At 50.5% G+C, this 19,039-nt stretch overlaps 1 protein-coding gene across 2 annotated transcripts in view; it reads left to right on the top strand.

Moving 5' to 3' along the window:
• LOC138539878 (interferon-induced protein 44-like) overlaps positions 1–19,039 on the top strand; it is a 1,550,577-nt gene that overhangs the window by 370,425 nt on the left and 1,161,113 nt on the right. For both annotated transcript variants that reach the window (XM_069641641.1, XM_069641642.1), the window contains one exon: positions 16,703–16,898. In XM_069641641.1, coding sequence (XP_069497742.1) covers positions 16,703–16,898 — 196 coding nt within the window. The remainder of the gene's footprint in view (positions 1–16,702; positions 16,899–19,039) is intronic.

Raw genomic sequence — 19,039 nt, 5'->3', positions numbered from 1 at the left:
GTGTGCATAGTATGACTCGTAGCTGTAGTGGGCGTTTGGTTGCTTAAAGCCAGTAGGCTGCTTGTGGATTGAATGACTCAGAGGCAAAGGGAATAGACTCACTGTGATGTGGAGCGCTGGATCGAAGGAAACATGTTCAGAGTGCCGGCATCAAAGGTGGGCAGTGCAATAGGGTGGGTGTGTCACTTATCCTGGTTGTGAGAGGTGCGACATCGGAGAGGCAGGGATCGTGGCCCTCGGCACAAAGGCATAGACAGGCTTGAAGACAGGCACAGTGCCTTCGTGGTGTGCCTTAGTGGATGGGCCGGCTCAAAGCCTGCCGGCTCGTGGTTGGCTACAAATGAGTAGCAAGAGCCAGAGGGGCCGGGTGGAAGAAGGTATGGGAAGCGGTCAGCCATTTTTGAGTGTGGAAGTCCTCGTGGCTTCCAATGGCGGATGAGTGCACCCCAGTGCACAATGATGACGAAATCCTCGTGTGAGTGGGGCAGCTGGGCAGTGCCAAGCGCGGCACGTTTTCAAATAAAGATTCGCTGCGGATTTATCCAAATAAAAAGTGCATTCGTGTTCATGGCTTCTAGAATGCAATTCTGGGAGGCGTGTGGCCTACCTTGCGTGGCGCAGGGCTCGCGGGCGTACAGTCCTCTAACCTGCTGATCCTGCGGTGGATGGGTGGAGGAGCTCCTGCTCCTCCAGGCTTCAGGGACGGATGAACTCCAGTAGGATTGAAGGTCTTCACCAAGCTCATGGTAGTGGTGGCAGCGCACCTCAGGAAAGGGGGGATTCACGTCTACCCCTATCTGGACGATTGGTTGATCAGGGCGCGCTCTCCCGAGCAATTCCTGGATCATCTGTCAGTCACCTGCCACTCCCTCCACAAGCTGGGCTTCTCCCTCAACTTAAAGAAGTCCCATTTGACACCAACTCAGAGGCTCCAGTACATCGGAGCAGTGCTCGACACGTCCCTGGGGCAGTGTTTTCCTCCCCAGGTGAGGGCTCATCACATTCAGCAGATGGTGCACAAGTTTCAGCTTGCCCAGAGTCTCCCAGCGTTCGAGTTCTTGAGATTGCTCTGCCTCATGGCCTCCTGCATTCTTCTGGTGCCAGAGGCCAGGCTGCGGATGAGATTTTTGCAATGGGCACTCAAGCTCCCGTGGTCTCAATCCTCCGGCAGGATGTCGGACCCTGCTCAGGTGCCGTCCTCGGTCGCCCAGGACCTTCTGTGGTGGGCCGTCGAAGACAATCTGATGAAGGGGGCTCCATTTTGGCTACCATGGCCAGAGGTGACGATCATGACGGACGCATCCCTCACGGGATGGGGAGCTCATGCCAACGAGTTGACAGTCAGCGGTCGTTGGTCTCTGTCGGAGTCCAGACTCCATATCAATCTGTTGGAGCTGAGAGTCGTCAGGCTAGCCCTGAAGGCTTTTCTGCCGACTGTGCGAGGGAAGAATGTCCTGACGGACAACACAGTGGCCATGCACTACCTCAACAAAAAGGGGGGGCAGGGTCTCTTCCTCTGTGCAGGGAGGCGATGCAGCTCTGGTTCTGGGCAATCCAGCAGGAAGTTTCGATCTGAGCAGGCAGAGCGCGATCTCTCACGAGTGGGAGTTGGCTCAAGAGATTCTCCTGGAGATCTTCGCCCTTTGGGGGACCCCTCAAGTGGATCTCTTCGCCTCCAGTGTCAACCGGAAGGTTCTGCTCTCAGGAATTTTCCTCCAAAAGGAGCCTTAGGAGACGCGTTCGTGGTGGAGTGGTCATTCCCACTGCTGTACGCGTTTCCTCCAGTCCCCGTCATCCCGCAAGTACTGTGGAGGTTACGGAGGTTCGGTTCCCGGATGATCCTCATTGCTCCGGCGTGGGCCCAGAGTACGTGGTACCCGGACCTTCTCGACTTGTCCATCTGCCCTCCATGTCGTCTTCCCTACCGAGAAGATCTGCTCTCACGGGAGGGGGGTCAGGTTCTCCATCCAGAGGTCAGATCCCTCAACCTTCACGCTTGGTTTCTGAAAAGTTGAGGTATAAGGATTGGGACCTCCCTGAAGATGTGATGGAGGTGTTGCTCTCGGCCAGACGGCCCGCAACAAAGTCCCTGTACCGTTGCCGTTGGCATAAGTTCTGCGACTGGTGCAGGGTTAAGAATGTGGATCCTTTTGCATGTGACATTCCCTTGGTTTTGTCATTTTTGCTTTCTTTGGCCCACAGGGGCTTGCAAGTGGGTACCGTTAAAGATTACCTGGAGGCACTGTCCATATTTAAGCACTCGCCTGAAGAGTGTTCGTATTTTAAAATTCCTTTAATTTTTCATTTTCTGAAAGGGCTCACTAATGTGTTCCCTCCATCACTTTTCCAGGTGCCCGGTTGGGATTTGAACCTTGTTCTCAAGTTTCTGATGAGTGCTCCGTTTGAGCCTTTGCATTCATGCCCTTTGAGACTGTTAACTCTTAAAACTGTATTTTTGGTTGCGGTCACTTCCGCTCGCAGAGTGAGTGAGTTACAGGCACTTTCAGTTAAGCCACCCTTCACTGTGTTTCATAAGGACAGGGTTGTCCTTAGAGTTCGTCCTTCCTTTCTTCCGAAGGTGGTGTCGGAATTTCATTTAGGCCAGAAGGTTGTTCTTCTGGCGTTTTATCCTCCTCCACATCCTGGTAAGGAAGAGGAGAGGCTCCATAGGTTCGATCCTAGGAGAGCGTTAAGCTTTTATATTTCACGCATGTCCCGGGTCAGGGTGGACGATCAACTCTTCATTGGTTACGCTGGAAAGCGTTTGGGACAAGCTTTGACGAAACAGACGCTGGATTATTTTGGCTAGCTCTGAGTGTTACCGCTTTAGGGCCCATTCTACCAGGGGTATGGCTGCCTCTACTGCCCTACTGAGGAGTGTTCCTATTCGTAACATCTGTGATGCAGCCACCTGGGCTTCGGTCCATACTTTTGTACGTCACTACTCCCTCGATTCCATCCGTGGGCAGCATCTGGCCTTTGGCAAAGCGGTCCTTTGCCCTGCAATTTCATTGGGCATTCTAAATTTCTGTATTCTAAATTCTTTTCCCACCTCCTTGCGTTGGTACTGCTTTGGGAGTCTGTCATAGATATGGAATACGTCGGAGGACCCAATCCCCTCGAAGAACAATTTACTCTCTTACCTGGTAACGTTCTTTCGATGGGATGGTCCGACGACGTATTCCATATATCGCTCCCTCCCTGCCTTCCCCACTACAGAATTTCCTATGCAATTGCAGCTTACGTTTCCACAAGGCTTTGTGTTGTCAGACTGGCAGAAGACTGGTGCCACACGTTCTGGGAAAAAACTACAACTGAGGCTACGGGCGTCATGCGTCCTACTTATAACATCCAGTGACGTCGGCCGTCGAAGGAGGTCCTCGAGGGCGGCATATCGACGTCATCGATGCAGGACGCAGATGCCGAAAGATTTTCCGAAGCAGCACAGCTGTGGTGATTACTGTCATAGATATGGAATACGTCGTTGGACCATCCCATCGAAAGAACGTTACCAGGTAAGAGAGTAACTTGTTCTTCTGGGTTTCCCCGGGCACCAGCTGGAGCAGCTCCAAGGACCTGGAGATCATCAAGTGGAATGATCCCACCTCGTCTGGTGGAGCGACTCTGAGGGGTGTCAAGGTGCGGTGATTCATCGTCTGCCGGGACAATGTGCTCATTTTTGTCCGTTCCTGTGGCCGTGTCTGTACCAGTGTCCGTGTCCGCTGGTGGAGTGGGGGTCCGACGTGGTGGAGGAAACTGATATGGAGGCATCAGATGACGCTTTCTCTTCTTACGCAGAGGCTCGTCAGGAGCCTGCGGCACCACAGGTGTCAGTGCTGGGGGCAACCTCTGCTAGATCTCCGTCACCAGGGTGGAGAGTTGACAGGATTCCCATGGATATGTCCCTTGGCTGCGAAGGGAACAATGGAGCGCTAGGCCCTGTGCTGTCATCGTCCTCGTGGACCAAATGGACGGACTCTTGGTCGTCGTCATCCATGGATGAGATGTCCATCGGTTGAACACCAACCATGGAGGGCTGTTTTGGGGCCTCCTCGTCCTCCCCTTTTCCTTTTGCTGCCCCTGTAGAGCCTGCTTGAGCTGCGCGGCCTTCTTCTCTTCCTCCAAACTGGGTTTATCCGATTCCTCCCGTAACTTGGCCGGGTCCCTCCTATAAAAAGCACAAGAAAGACATACTGAGAGCCAACCCTGGCCTACCTATCGCATACACCTATGTCAGTGCAACTTCTAGAGAGGTCTTCACTGACATCCTTTTCTCTGTCTCCTCCCCAGATCTATGGACTCCTCATTTCATTGCTCTCCCCTTTCACATCCTCTCCCATTAATGGTGGCACCAAGTGGGAAGTCCTCTTGGCCGGCTTCTCATCATTACGCTGCATCATTAATGTCTACCACACAGGCACTATCTTGGTTCAGGGTCCTCAACCCAACCAGCTGCTCTTTGACCGGTGCCTGTCATCCCTCATTAACTTCCTACCTTCACCTGCCTCTCCCACTACCACTCTCTCTGCACCTCCCCCTCTGACTGGTGTACTACGCCCCTGTAATCCACCTCAGAGAATCTTCAAAGGCGGAGAACTCCTTCACCTGGGTGCTCTTAATGCCCGCTCAGCCAACAAACACTTCACCAACATCTGCCTCCTTCTTGAAGACACTGACTTTGGCATTCTCGCTCTTAACGAGACATGATTTAATGCCAGCTCGGTAACTGATTTTTGACTCCCTTCTCCCTGATGGCTTCAAGATCTTTTCCAAGCCACGACTTCACTGTGCTGGCGGTGGGGTTGCCTTCATTTTCCCTGAGTGGCCTCCTTCCTCCATCATTCCTACCCATCCCTACCCTTACTTTGAAAGCCTGTTCTGCAAGTTGGTCATCTCTCCCTCCTCCTGTCTGACCATTGCTACCATCTACAGGCCTCCTGGAGCAGCCACCTTTTTCCTCTCTGAATGGGCTGAGTGGGCCCACATCTGCTCCTCTCTCCTCTCAACCACCTCTAATCTCCTCCTCTTGGGCGATTTCAACATCCAACTGGACTCCCCTGTCACAGCATCCACTCCCTTACTTGACCTCTGCACCTCTATCCCTCTCCATTCTTCCCTCTGGTCCAACCCACTCTGCTGGATACACTCTGGATGCCCTCATCCATTCTGACCTCCCTCTCTCCCCCCTTTGGTCACTCGACCCTCTTGGACAGATCACGCTCTCCTCTCCTCCCACCTGGGTCCCCTTGGTCCTCTGACCGCACCGCCAAAAGCCCTACCAACCTCGTTCACGAACATCCGTTCGATGAAACGAGTCTCATCGCCTGCCTTCGCATCAACCTTCATCCTCCTTTATCCCCCCACCTCAGACTCTACCACCGACTCTGCTCCAGTCATGAGGATCCGCCTGAAACCTACCTCCAAGCATAACGCCTGGTACGACTCTGAACTTGCAGCCCTGAAACGCAAGTGCAGAGCTGCAGAACGGAAGTTGAAATCCTCAGGCTCACCCGCTGACAAACTGGCTTGCCGCCTGATCCAAAGGCAATACAGAATCTCCATCCGTGCCAAGAAAAGGGCCCACATCCAGGCACATGTATCTGGTGCACCCAACAACATGGCTGAACTCTTTAAAATATGCAGGGAACTAGCCAATACCTCTGCAGTCTCCTCCTCCCGTCTTCTGTCCCAGGCCCTCTGCAACGCACTAGCCACACACTTCAACACAAAAACTCTGGACATCATGAGCACCCTTTCTACCCTCCCTCACTCACTCCCTTGCATCCTATGGCCTCCCACCCTCCTTCTTCCTCCCTCTCTTCCTTCTACCCTATCACAACTGAAGAAGTCACCAGAGTTGTCCGCTCCATGAAGGTCTCTTCCAAACAGGTTTCCCCTTGCATATCCAGAACCATCAAGGAAAACATTGGCTCTCTTGCCCCCTCTCTCGCTGATTTCTGCAACCATTCTTTTGCTACTGGAGCTTTCCCCTCCTCCCTCAAGCACTCCCTTGTGTGCCCCCTCTTGAAAAAACCTTCAGCAGACCCCACCTGCCGAGCCAACTATCGCCTCATCTCTATGTCCCCCTTCCTTGGGAAACTACTGGAGAAGCTGGCCTTTCCACAACTTAACTCACACACTGAACTGGTTGGTGGCCTCCACAACCATCAATCGGGATTCAGAGCATCCTATCATCACTAGAGCTATAGGATGTATGCCTAAACCTCACTTTTTGTCTGTTGTGTAGTATCAGAGTTTTTACTAGGATCGTATCCTGCTTGCGTATATTTAAAAGCTTTCTCATGGCTAAAGTTTAACAAATACTTTCTCATTCTGAAGGAATGTATTATGAATAATGTCATCTGCCTTCATCCACCGTCCCAACCTAGACTCACTGAGATATGGGGCTTGAGGAGAGCATTGGAACCTACTCCATGCGGATATTGTAAATGTTGCGATCCAACTTGTAGAAGTTCAAAAGGTAGACATCGGTTTAGCTAAACCATGGCAACAATGGGCTTTAACGACTTGCAATTCTAAAATGGGCACATACCTTTTGGTACCAGTGCAATAAACTAATGGCAAAACAGAGAGGTACAATCAAAACTAGGATTACGGAACACAAAAGCTGCATAAGGAACCGAATCTTGACAGCTCCATTACTTGAACATTTTATGTCGAATGGACATCAGGGCGAAGAACTAAGATGGACTATCTTATTCAAAATTGAAAAAGCTAGTAAGAGTGAGATGGACAAAAAGAAACTTATTATGAAAGAACAACGTTTAATTTTTGTTACTAAAAGTAATGAAAGGGGACTCAATGAATGCATTGAATGGAACAAAATTGTGTGATTAATTTCCACAAGAATCGAAAGCATGACACTTTGACTCTGACTTTTATTGTACGAGAGCTGCTTGTTTGCTGTGGTTCTTAAGCATTAGGGCACTCGCATTTCTCTTCTCTGTGTTAAAATGGGGTGAAAACATGGTTCGACACAACCAGTACAATGTTGACTATGTCCCCAGGTAAATAGCTGTAAAGTAGCACGGCCTCGTTTCCTCGGGTTCCCTCTTCTTCCTGAAGTCTTCCTCGTTAGATTTTTCATTCCTGGCTTTAAGGTAGATGCACTGGGAAGAGCATTTCTTTGTTTCCTGGGTAGCTGAGGCCTTCGTTGGCCCAGGGTTCAAGTCCTAGAGTACCAAATCCTGAAAACAGCACCTGTGGGAAAGAGCAGTTTACTCACCGGGTTGTTTTACGCTGCTGGAGCCGTATTCACCAAAACTACTGACGTGACTTCCTACCTGTATGTCCTGGGATGGGTGATTATTTGAGATACTCGCCCTCAGTTGTCTCCCTGGTAGAGATTCCTTGGAGGCGAGACTTCACCACATTTCCTTGAGACTTCTATTTGGGGGTCCTCCTGTTATGCTGCTTCTTCCTTTGGATGCTGGGTCCCTTTTCTAACCTCTGGAACACTTCTTTGGGTGTCCTCTGGCCTTCGCTGGGATTACCCATCGCAGCATCCATTTGGTGTCAAACAGACATACCTCTGATAAAGCAGATAACCCTACAACTTTCTCCCATTCGTGCTAATGAAAATGTGAACTCTTCTAAAAATGAACTCTGAAAATGTTGCAAGGAACAGGCTCAATTTAATTTACTAACATTCAGTGGCTGCTGGCCATGCCATGTGGGTAAAGTAGATTGTAGTATTGTGTTTGGGGTATGCAGTGCTGACTTCACATGGTTGATAAACATGGACTTTGGGTAGTGTTTGTGTGCTATTTATATGGCAGTATCATGCCCTTTGGCCTAGCACCAGGCACAATGACCCTAACTGAACTGCCCAGTAGACATGGCCTCTGTCCTTGACCTTTGGACACGCAACTGTGGCCATGTCTTGTAAGCACTGTAGCACATGGGTTTCAAACACAACATCTTTGTTGAATGTTTTTCATGTGTATTCTATGACACACACACACTTCTGCCCTAATAACACATACTATGGTGTCCTCCCTCATCAGTGTCAATCGCATGTCAGCCATGACTTATATATTCTGTACACAAGCTATTGCAGCTGTAAGACTCTATAGAGAACGGCTTTCTTTCCAATGAAATTACATTTCATAAAATGACAGCAGGACGTTCTTAAAATCTCTAACTTCATGGACTGAACACACACAAACACACACACAAATCACATTATTAAAAACACATACTATTGCAAGCTTGGTATTCACTCACATTATAGAAATTCAAATTTTTACAGATGAGGGAAGCATTTCCTTGGCTAGTTCAGAAACCTAGTTGGATGAAGCCTCCATTACTTGCTTTATGTCGACATAGGATAAAACTATTGGAGTACCAGTTGACTCAGTGGTCAATGCCAAGTTCTCACCTATTTTTTTATATAAAATCGAACCCTTTGAGCCCCAAGCATTGAAACTATTTCTAACCAGCATCTTAATATACACACTGTTTCTCCTTTACAGGAACCCTACCAACTGAGTTATGATTCAAATTGTGAAAGAGTGTTTCATGTATAAATCTGTTTTCTGATCGATTTTCATATAGTTCATTGAATCAAATTGGATTGATTATTTTCACTCAGTATCCCGGAGAGAAGCCTTCTGGTTACCCTGCCACAACAAACATAGCTAGTCACCTGCATTGAGACTCATTTGGCAAGACTGTTATGTATTTTTAGGTTAAACCATGCTTGGGGTATACTGTCTCAGCTCTGTGAGTGTACTCCCCAGCCATGTAGTCATTAACATGGGCACCTAATGTAATGCATTTGATACATTCAGGCAAAGAGAATGATTCACAATTAAATGCAGGGAATAACAAAGGTTTGGACTTCCGGGCCCTCCGCCAGACATCCTTGTTATGATTCTTGCGAGTACATCGTGTAAATCAAGTCACTGAATGTATTCTCGACTGGGAAGTGTTCCAAGTGCCTCAGTAATAGTAAACAAAACTGAAATAGCAATAATTGAAGGAACTACAGCTTCTCCAGCATGGGGTCTGGCATGGATTCACATGCTCATGAATATTCCCCGTCATCAGGCTGGAAATCCTCGGTAAAAGAAAAAAACAGTTTCAGTTTTGTTTCTGAACTGTCTTTCTCCTAATAACCAATCACTGGTCTCTGGGTCATACTGCCCCCAGCCAATGACTGCCCTCTACCTAAGCCCCTCCCCTGGCAGCAATCTTCAGATTTTTACCGCACGTTCAAGTGTTGGGAGTCCTTGTGCTTAGCTCTCGAGCTTTTACTGCGTATTGCGTTTTCTAAAGAGTTTACTCTTATTTATTTGGTCAATTTGAGTCTCAAGCTCCACCGATTCATCTTCCGATCAACGGGGACCCGTTTTGGAAATCTCTACGCTCCTCAAGGGTTATTTTTTCGTCGAATTTCACTTCTTGGAGGATTCCAGAACATCTTGGAGGCCTACCCCTCGTGGTCATGGCCGAAGACAAAGGAGACTCCACGCCTCTGTTTAGGATCTGCCCAGGATGTGGACTACAGAACGTCTTCAAGGAGGATGGGCACTCCCGGTGCCTCTACTGTCTTCACGTGTATACATTGCATGTCGAGGAGGCCTGTCCTCCCAGACCATGAAGGACCGTCACAAGGGACTCGCTGACTGGCTGGAGTCGAAGAGCACGGGGCAGGTGAGCTTCGGCAACGTACCTCCCCAAGAGGAAATCCGAGCGATCTTCTAAGACCTTCTAAGACCTTCTAAGACCTTTGAGGGCGCTCCAGCGATGGGGCCCAACATAAGGCTAAGCACCGCGAGTCCCATTGGTACGGGCTCCTCGGCTGCCAGGCCGGGCGCAGCACCACCGACGCCGTCAACCACGAGCCAACGCTCTGGCTCGATGAAGAGGAAGTTGGACAACCCAGGGAAGCTTCTTGAGAAGACCTGGTCGGTTCCGACAGAGAAAGCCAAGGGGAAGCGAGGAGGTGGCCCTCCCTCCACAGTAAAGGCCTCAGACGCGGCTGAGGTCGTGAAGGCCCAGATTTGTTCAGGCTAAGACAGCGTGGACGGCCCCAGTGGAGATGGCCCCCAAGCCAAGAGTTTCCCTGCCAGGCCGGGCGCAGCATCACCGACGCCGTCAACCACGAGCCAACGCTCTGGCTCGATGAAAAGGAAGTTGGACAACCCAGGGAAGCTTCTTGAGAAGACCTGGTCGGTTCCGACGGAGAAAGCCAAGGGGAAGCAAGGCGGTGGCCCTCCCTCCACAGTGAAGGCCTCAGACGCGGCTGAGGTCGTGAAGGCCCAGATTTGTTCAGGCTAAGACGGCGTGGATGGCCCCAGTGGAGATGGCCCCCAAGCCAAGAGTTTCCCTGCCCGGTCGGAGGGAATCGTCTTTCATGCCCATCGATAAGACCCCCGTGGAGTCCGTGGGCTAGAAAAGGGGGGGCATGATAGTCCTACCGGACTCCGATATCGCCTCCGAGGACGAGCTTTCAGGACTCGAGTCGGTACTTGATAAACAATTTGCCGAGGTCAGAGCCTACGGGAAGGATCACGACGAGGCGGACGTGGAAAGCGACGGGGGAGACGGCGAGGAACGACAAAGGCGGACAGGTCGGAGGACATCTTGCTAGCCTTGCACACGCTGTGCACAGAAATAAGGATGAGGATGCCCTTGCCTCCGGCTGACGATCCAGCGGCGCCTGGACCATCGGAGATCCCACCATCCAAGCAAAGGCGGGTCCATCCTCCCTCGCCCTTCCTTCCTTCACCTCCATCCCCTCCACCGAGGGACGAGACAGAGACGGGGACGAACGATGGCGGCGACGACGGAACTGATCTCCCGCCGCCCCCTGGGCTTTTCCTCCCGACAAAATTGGTTCCTTTCACGCCATGATCGCTAGGGCCTCAAACTTTTCAGCTATGCCCCGAATAGCAGAAGGAGAGATTCTTTTACCAACGACGAGAGGCCAAGAGGAAGACCGTGCTCTCAGTCCCATTGTTGGACGACATCTGGGACGAGGGGCTGGCCCTCCTGAAGAACCCATCCTCGGCCCCAGCGAAGAGGGACCGGTACGAGAAGAAGTACCGGGTTCCAGACTCTGCACCGATGTGCCTCAGAGCGCAGCCATCCCCGGACTCAGTGGTCTCCGCGGCGGCCAAGAAGAAATCGGCTGCGGCGACGGCGTCGACTTCCACTTCCCTGCCGGACGGCGAGGTGAAGAAGCTGGACACCATGGCACGTCGGGTCATCTCATCGGCGGCGACGACCATTGAGGCGGCCAACGCTCTCGCTATCGTGGCCCGCTATGATATGGAGCTGTGGTTTAAAATCGCCCCCCTCCTGGACTTCCTCCCAGACGACAAGAGGGCGGAAGCCCATGAAATATTACAAGAAGGCGAGGTGGCTTCGGACCACGCCAACACGGAGCCAACGGACATCGGCGACACCGGCTTCCGCCAGATGGGCAACCGCATTTGCCTTCACTGACGAGGCTGGCTCAGGGCCACCGACTTCCGTCAGAAGATACAGACGAGGGTACTGGACATGCCCTTGGACGGGAACAACTTGTTCGGCAAGGCAGTGGACAAGTCGCTGCAGGCCATGAAGGCTGACACGAGACGGCCTGTGCTTTGGGCACGCTCCATCAACGATGGCCATCCTTTCGGCCCTGCGGAGGCAAGTCACAAGGTCAGGCGGCCCATTCTTCGTCGCAGCGGACAGCGTCGTCGTCGCCAGGGGGCCCAAGGTTGGTAAGGCCTTGGCGAAGCAGGACTGAACTGGCCGTGATGTCGGGCCCCCACCCGAGCACCCCGGTGGGAGGCCAGCTGGCGAACTTCATCGGCACGTGGAAATCCATCTCCACCGACCGTTGGGTGCTGGATGCCCTAGCCCATGGGCACACTCTGGAGTTCCAAAGGAAGTGTCCCCGTTTTTCACCCGTGGCCAGGAAAGAAAACCACATTCCTCAACTACTTCTAGAGGTTCGGGCAATGCTAAAGAAGGGCGCGATAGAGCTCGTCCCGAAGAGGCTCTGGGGCTCCGGAGTATACTCATGGTACTTCCTCGTTTGAAAGAAGACCGGCGGCTGGTGGCCCATCCGCCTCAACAAATACATAAAATCCCAGAAATTCCGGATGGTCACCTTTCAGCACATGCTGGGACAGATGGAAGAAGGGGACTTCCTGTCATCGCTGGATATGGAGGATGCCTACTTCCACATCCCCATTCACAAGAGGCACCGAAAGTTTCTGCGCTTCGTGTTCCAAGGACGGCACTACCAGTTCAGGGCCCTTCCCTTCGGTCTGAAGTCAGCCCCAAGGGTCTTCACCAAGTGCCTGGCACAGGTGGCGGCGCGGCTGCGCCTGCAGGGGATCCACGTCTAACCCTATCTGGACGATTGGCTCATCCGAGCGAAGTCAAAGGAACTCGCTGTCGAACACACAGCGAGGACGGTCTGCCTGCTCACGGAACTGGGGTTCTCGATAAACTATGCAAAGTCCTGCTTGGAGCCATCGCAGGACGCCTAGATCCTGGGAGCCAGACTCAACACGGTGGCGCACCTAGCCGCACCGTCGGAGGACAGGATAAAGGCCATCCTGGGCAAGGTATAACCGCTGTTGGCCATGAAGGTGGCCAGGGTTAGGTCCATCAAGTCCCTGCTCAGCATGATGTTGTCTTGCATCTAACTCGTTCGGCTGTGCAGACAGCGGATGCGGCCACTGCAGGAGTTCCTCGACACCCGTTGGACGCTGGCAAAGGGAAGCTTCGAGGACAGGCTCTCCCTCAACGAGACATTCCGTCGGGCGATTCTATGGTGGGGGTCCGCATGCATCTAGCGGCGGGCACGGACTTCCAGACCCCGGCGCATCAGGAGACGGTGACAACGGACGCCTCCCTGGAGGGATGGGGCACACACACCAGAGATCTCCACGCAAGAGGTCTTTGGCTTCCGGAGTAGATGTCGTTGCACATCAACGTCCTGGAGCTCCGGGCTGTGTTTTGGGCCCTCAAGTCATTCCTCCCGTCCCTCAAGGGCAAGGTGGTGCGGGTCTTCACGGACAACACCACGACGATTTTCTACATCCGGAATCAAAGGGGCACCAGATCCCCTGCTCTCTCCAAGGAAGCGCAGGACCCATTGCACTGGGCTGTCGCTCAAAGGATGTTCCTGGTACCCTTTCATCTGGCAGGAGTGAAGAACACCGTCGCCGACTCACTCAGCAGGGAGCTGCGCTCTTGCCACGAGTGGGATCTTCGTCAGGATCAGGTGGACCTACTGTTTCGACGATGGGGCAATCCCCAGATCAATCTGTTTGCGACAGCGACAAACAGCACGTGTCGGAGGTTCGCCAGCAGGTTTCCCCAGCCGGGGAGCATGGGGGATGCGTTCTCATTCCCCTGGGACAGCCTGTTCCTCTATGCGTTCCCACCGTTGCCCCTACGACTCATCAGTCAACTCAGACGGTCCCGGTGCAGGATGATCCTCGTCGCACCGACGTGGCCGAGCTAAATATGGTACCCGAACCTTCTGGACTTGTCAGCGTCCCCTCCAGTCAAACTTCCGGCGGAAGCAGATCTTCTTGCCAGGGAAGGAGGCACGATCATGCTCCACGACCCGTATCGCTGAACCTGCAGGCCTGGCTCCTGCAGCACTAGAGTTTGGTGGATACGAGATCCTGGCGGATTGCAAGGAGGTGCTTGCCAAGGCCAGGGCTTCTTCGACTCTTAAGTGCTACGGACATAAATGGAAGAGGTTCACCGTCTGGTGCCGTGCACAGAAGATAAACCCTCTATGGATTACGGCCCCTCATGTGCTGCCATACTTGTTGTCGCTGGCCAAGGCGGGGCTGGCGCACGCCTCTATCAAGATCCATCTGGTGACTATCTCCCGCTACACCAGAACCCCGGGGCGAACGTCGCTGTGGTCGCATCGCCTGGTTAAGGAGTTCATGAAAGGACTTTTCCCCTCCTTCCCGCCGGTGAAGGCTCAGGCCCCGGCGTGGGAGCTCAATGTGGTGCTGACTATGCTCATGGGTCCCCTTTTCGAGCCTCTGCATTCGGCACCTCTGAAATTCCTGTCGTGGAAGACAGCGCTCCTGGTGGCCATCACCTCCGCACGACGAGTGGGAGAGATCCAGGCCCTTTCCTATAAGCCTCTGTACCTGACTTTCCACACAAGGAGGTTCATGCTGAGGACGCACCCCTCCTTCATGCCCAAGGTGCCGTCGAACTTCCATCTCAATGAGCCCTTGGTGCTACCTGTTTTCTTCCCATTGCCAGCTGAGAGGACTTTGCACTCGCTGGATGTGGCTAGAGCGCTGAAGTTCTACGTGGACCGCACGAAGAATTTTCGGAAGACGTCACAGCTGTTTGTGAACTTTGGCCCTGTGAACCAGGTGAAGGCCCTCTCCAAGGCCTCCATTTTCAGGTGGCTCTCCGGCTGCATCACACACTGTCATCGGTTGGCAAACCGACCGTTGCCTGCCTGTCGGAGAGCCCATTCGTCCAGAGGGATCGCTGCAACTACAGCATTCCTGTCTGGTGTGCCCCTGCTGGACATCTGCAGGGCTTCTACGGCGTCGTCCAGTATTCCAGGGAGGAGTGCAGAGTCGGCCAAGCAGTGCTGCGAAACATGTTCGCTTGAAGGTGAGCCTGGTGAGGATGTAAGAGATGCTTAATGTTGAGTTGTTGAAATGCTTAATGTTGAGCCATCTCCCGTGGTTGTGCATGTGTGTACTGCTATGTATTCTTGTATTCATGAGCATGTGAATCCATGCCAGACCCCCATGCTGGAGAAGGAACAAGTTACTTACCTGTAACTGTTGTTCTCCAGCATTGGTCTGGCATGGATTCACATGCGAACCATCCCGCCTACCCCTCTGCGGCTCTTCTCTTGGTCCTACTGCCACTTTACGTGCTACCAAATCTGAAGATGGCTGCTAGGGGAGGGGCTTAGGTAGAGGGCAGTCATTGGCCGGGGGCAGTATGACCCAGAGACCAGTGATTGGTTATTAGAAAGACAGTTCAGAAACAAAACTGAAACTGATTTTTTCTTTTACCGAGGATTCCCAGCCTGACGACAGGGAATATTCATGAGCATGTGAATCCATGCCAGACCCATGCTGGAGAACAACAGTTACAGATAAGTAACTTGTATAACTAGGTGAAAGGTATTGGCAGACTGCATCAGCCTTGCAGCCTTTTTTTTTTTTTCTTCAGAGACAAGCTTTTTACTTTTCTTAAAAAGATGCTGAACACCACTATGCTGGTGTGCTAAATAGCTTTTTGGAGGGCTGATGGTCTATACAGCTTTTTGCTTCTGTTAGATGCACAGCTTATGCTCAGAAAAGTATAAAAGTCTGGCTTCGGATGGCAGAGCGGGAGGTTAGCTGTGCGCAGACCAGACAGAAATTGGCAGGCGAAGACAAGACAGACAGAAGGCTGGAACGGAGAAGCACTGGGGCCATTATCCTCTATGCAGAAGGGAGGGTGCCAGGTTCCTCAATTTTCCTTGCCTACTTTTTAAAGCAACTAAATTGGATTTTGGGCCTTTTTGTGGCATTTAGGTCGCCAAAGGACTCTGGCTATTGACTTTTGAGCAGAACTATTAACTTTTAACTGGGCTGTATGGGGAATATTTCTACATCTTCACCAAAGGCAAATCGGCCCACCACCTATGAATAGATCTTATTCTTAATTGGCTGATGCTGGCACCATGGTTGATCCCAATTGACAATTACTTGTTTTGTAGCATTTTTTTCTATTTTCCTGTTTTTTGATTAAAAAAAAAAAAGACCATGGTGATTTGATAGGTCGATTGTAATATTTTTGGGAATTTTTCTTGGATTGTAAACCACTTCAGGCATCCAGTCTTCACCAGTCCTCATTTCCATACCTTCTACAGATAGTGAGTATGAGAGGTGTTACCCATCATTGATATCATATTGAGAAAGGTACTGAGGTATTGGAAAGGCAGGGGCTTCTATGAAGATTGACTAGCAGCAAGATTTTATGAGGTTGCCGGCTAGCAAGACCAGGTGAGGCAGATAGTTGGCTTTAAGGTCACTTGAGTAGACATAGAGGCAATGACACTGATTGCTGCTTATTCATTAATGGCGTTTTGCATTTTAAGTGTGTTGAGTGTAGTGACCATAATGGTAGCAATGTTTCTTTATTATTTATTTCTCATAGTTAAAAGATGTACATTATATATGAGAGTGTAAGAAGCATTCATTGAGTGTTCATTACTCAGTGCTTTATCAGGAGTGTTTAATATGAACATTATATGTGGTGCATCTATCTAAATGTATTGTATATTGATATGCCATAAATAGTGCATGTGGTATAAAGGGTTACTGGAAGGTATGAGCAGTGGACTATCAATAAGATATAATGTAACATTGGTAACCTGTCCTATGCTGATGAATGAGAGTAGTCCCCCAATGTAGGGGGTTGTTGTTTACTCTCTTTACTGATACACAGTGACCGGTATATGCATTTCCCTACCTCTACTCCTACCACAGCCCCTGCTGGGGGGTCTTAGATACTCCCATGAAGGGGAGGGGAGACTCTGGAAGTAGGGGTGATACAAATCATGTCAAGACTGTTAGTCACTGCTAGTTCTCTAATGCCTGGACGGGTAGAGAATTCTCACAAATTCCACTAGTCAGCTATGTTAGAATTCATATTTTATGTTTTTGTTTGGTTGTCACAGGGAAAAGAAGAGGTTAATTGAGCTGGCAAAGAATTATATACCAGCAGTAAACAACATTTCTCACAGTCGTGTTTTAACGATTGGGCCAGTTGGAGCAGGAAAATCCAGCTTTTGTAACTCTGTCAATTCAGTCTTTCGAGGCCATGTGGCAACTCAAGCAGTAGCAGGATCTGATGCCACGAGCGTGACAACAAAAGTGAGTATGTACATCTTGACCAAAACACTAATCAAATGCTCTCTTAAAAGAATTATGCAGGTAGTCTGGCTATTTCTATTTTTAGATGTTCTAAATTTCTATTGCAGAAGATACAAGTCTAAGTTCCTAATTTAATGGTAGATGATCATTTTACTGTGCCCTAGTTGCAGTGTTCCTTACTTTCCTGTCATTCACAGTGCTGAGCAGAGGGTGTTAGGGAGAATTTTAATTTTTGTGCTAATTCCCTTCAACCTTAGAGCCCCTTAGCTCTTTTGATGGAATTAGGGCTTGTGGTGTTTTCCTTCCGAGTGAGTGGGACCTTTTTCCACCCCCCTCATGTATTTTTCCTGACTGGGATTTTTGTGTTTTACTGTTTTATGGAGTCTGACAAACTCCATAGGCATCTGCTTTGTGTATAGTGACACAAAGCACCTTAGGTGCAGTGCCACTGAAAAGTCCCTTGGATGTATCTGAATGTTTAAATACATTTGCTTGGGTGAACTACCGTTCCCAAGAATAGTAATATGATCCCTGTCTTACTTTTCTCTTTGTGGGACCAGCACACACCACCTTAGTAATTCCTATCCCACTTCTCATGTAACACTTTTTGTTATACTAACTTACTTTAAATGGCTGGTGGCAGTGGTTTAGTTTTACTACCAGTGTGCATCTTTACCGCAGGCTGAACCCTCAACTGCAGTACAGCACCCATGGGTGTCAATTTTCCCAAAATGGCCCCTGTCTTCTTTTTTTGCCATTTTCTGTTTTAGTTTCCTGTGGGCTTTTACTCTGTTAGTTGAAACTGGTTTGAGCCCTTTGTGGGGCTACAGCCCTGAAGCCCGCCTGGGCTCCAGTGTTTCTGGAAAGGCAGGAAGTGAGGAAGGGTCCCGAAAAATCCCTGTCCTTTGTCTCTAGGTGTGCCTGAATGAAACCAGTCCTGATTGGCCAGCTGGCTGTCCTAAAGGACAGCCACCCTGCTGTGTTATTGACAGCCTAAGCTGTGAATGAATGGGGAATCGCATAGAAAGTGACGTTTTTGGGACTCTAGAGGCAGTCGACCACTCAAGAGGAACATCCGAAGAAGAAGACGTGACGAGATGCCAGCAGCAAACTCCTGGACCGCGAAGGGAAGACCCGTACGGCACGACTTCCTCCCTTGGGCTGGTGGGACCAACTTGCTTCAAGACAAGCTTACATTTGGCGCAACCCCCAACTTGCTGTGCCTCACCAAATCTGCAGAAGCCCAATGCCAGGTGTCCTGTCACCATTGACGAGTGCATCTTCTTGCAAAGTCTGAATCCGGCCAAATGTTTGTGGGCATCCGAGGACCCTACAGAGGCAGGAAATCTTTATCCAGGGTCCCCTCACCAGAGTCCAGGACTGAGGGAGCAAGCTTCTTCCAACCAGAGATATTCGTTTTTCATTGACGCTGAGGAAAAGGTGCCAAAACACTGAAAAGCCGCTGAAACAAAGGAAATCCGTAGCTGAGGAGTCCCTCTCCCGAGTACTGCCGCAGGAGCCCGCCAGATGTCCTTCTTTTCGTTACCACGACCAAGGTGCAGGAACAAGGGTCTGCCAAGCTGTAGCAAGGAGGAATCCTGCTGGAACATTTTTCTTCGAATCACATGTACTGTGGGGTTTGGGGTGTTCACCTTTTAGCCATAAGTTGTGCTTCCTATCCTGCCAGAGTGCTTTTGTTCCACTTCAGAGTAGATACAAACTCTCCTGCACTGGCCTGAACAGCTTGTGCTCTCTACAAAGTAGCTCACTTGAGTTACTGTGATTTCTTCTGAACTTTCTAACTTTGTCAAGACTTTATCTAAGAAGAAGTGCATCAGAACTTTTGACTTTGAATATTGACTTTGGCTGTCCTAGCTCCCTAAAGGCACTCCTCTGAACCTACTGACTTTGGTCGTACTTGTTCCCTCATAGGTTATGATTGTGAATACTATTATTGCTGGGATAAAAGTTTACTGGCCTCTCATTAGGAGATTGTAATTGTTTTACAAACTGTTGAAATTATGTTTCCAGTCTTATTCTAACCTTTCCTTCCTTTACAACCCAATGACTGAATTGGTGACTGAAAATAAGTGCAACACTGACCTTAACTGAAGTCACACCCGTGTGCTGGAAAATGTGTT

This window comes from Ambystoma mexicanum, chromosome 1q (assembly GCF_040938575.1).
Source record: "Ambystoma mexicanum isolate Mex_15411 chromosome 1q, UKY_AmexF1_1, whole genome shotgun sequence".
Classification (NCBI taxonomy): Eukaryota; Metazoa; Chordata; class Amphibia; order Caudata; family Ambystomatidae; genus Ambystoma; species Ambystoma mexicanum.
The sequence above is the reverse complement of the archived record's forward strand: the minus strand, read 5'-3'. Positions and strand labels throughout refer to the sequence as shown.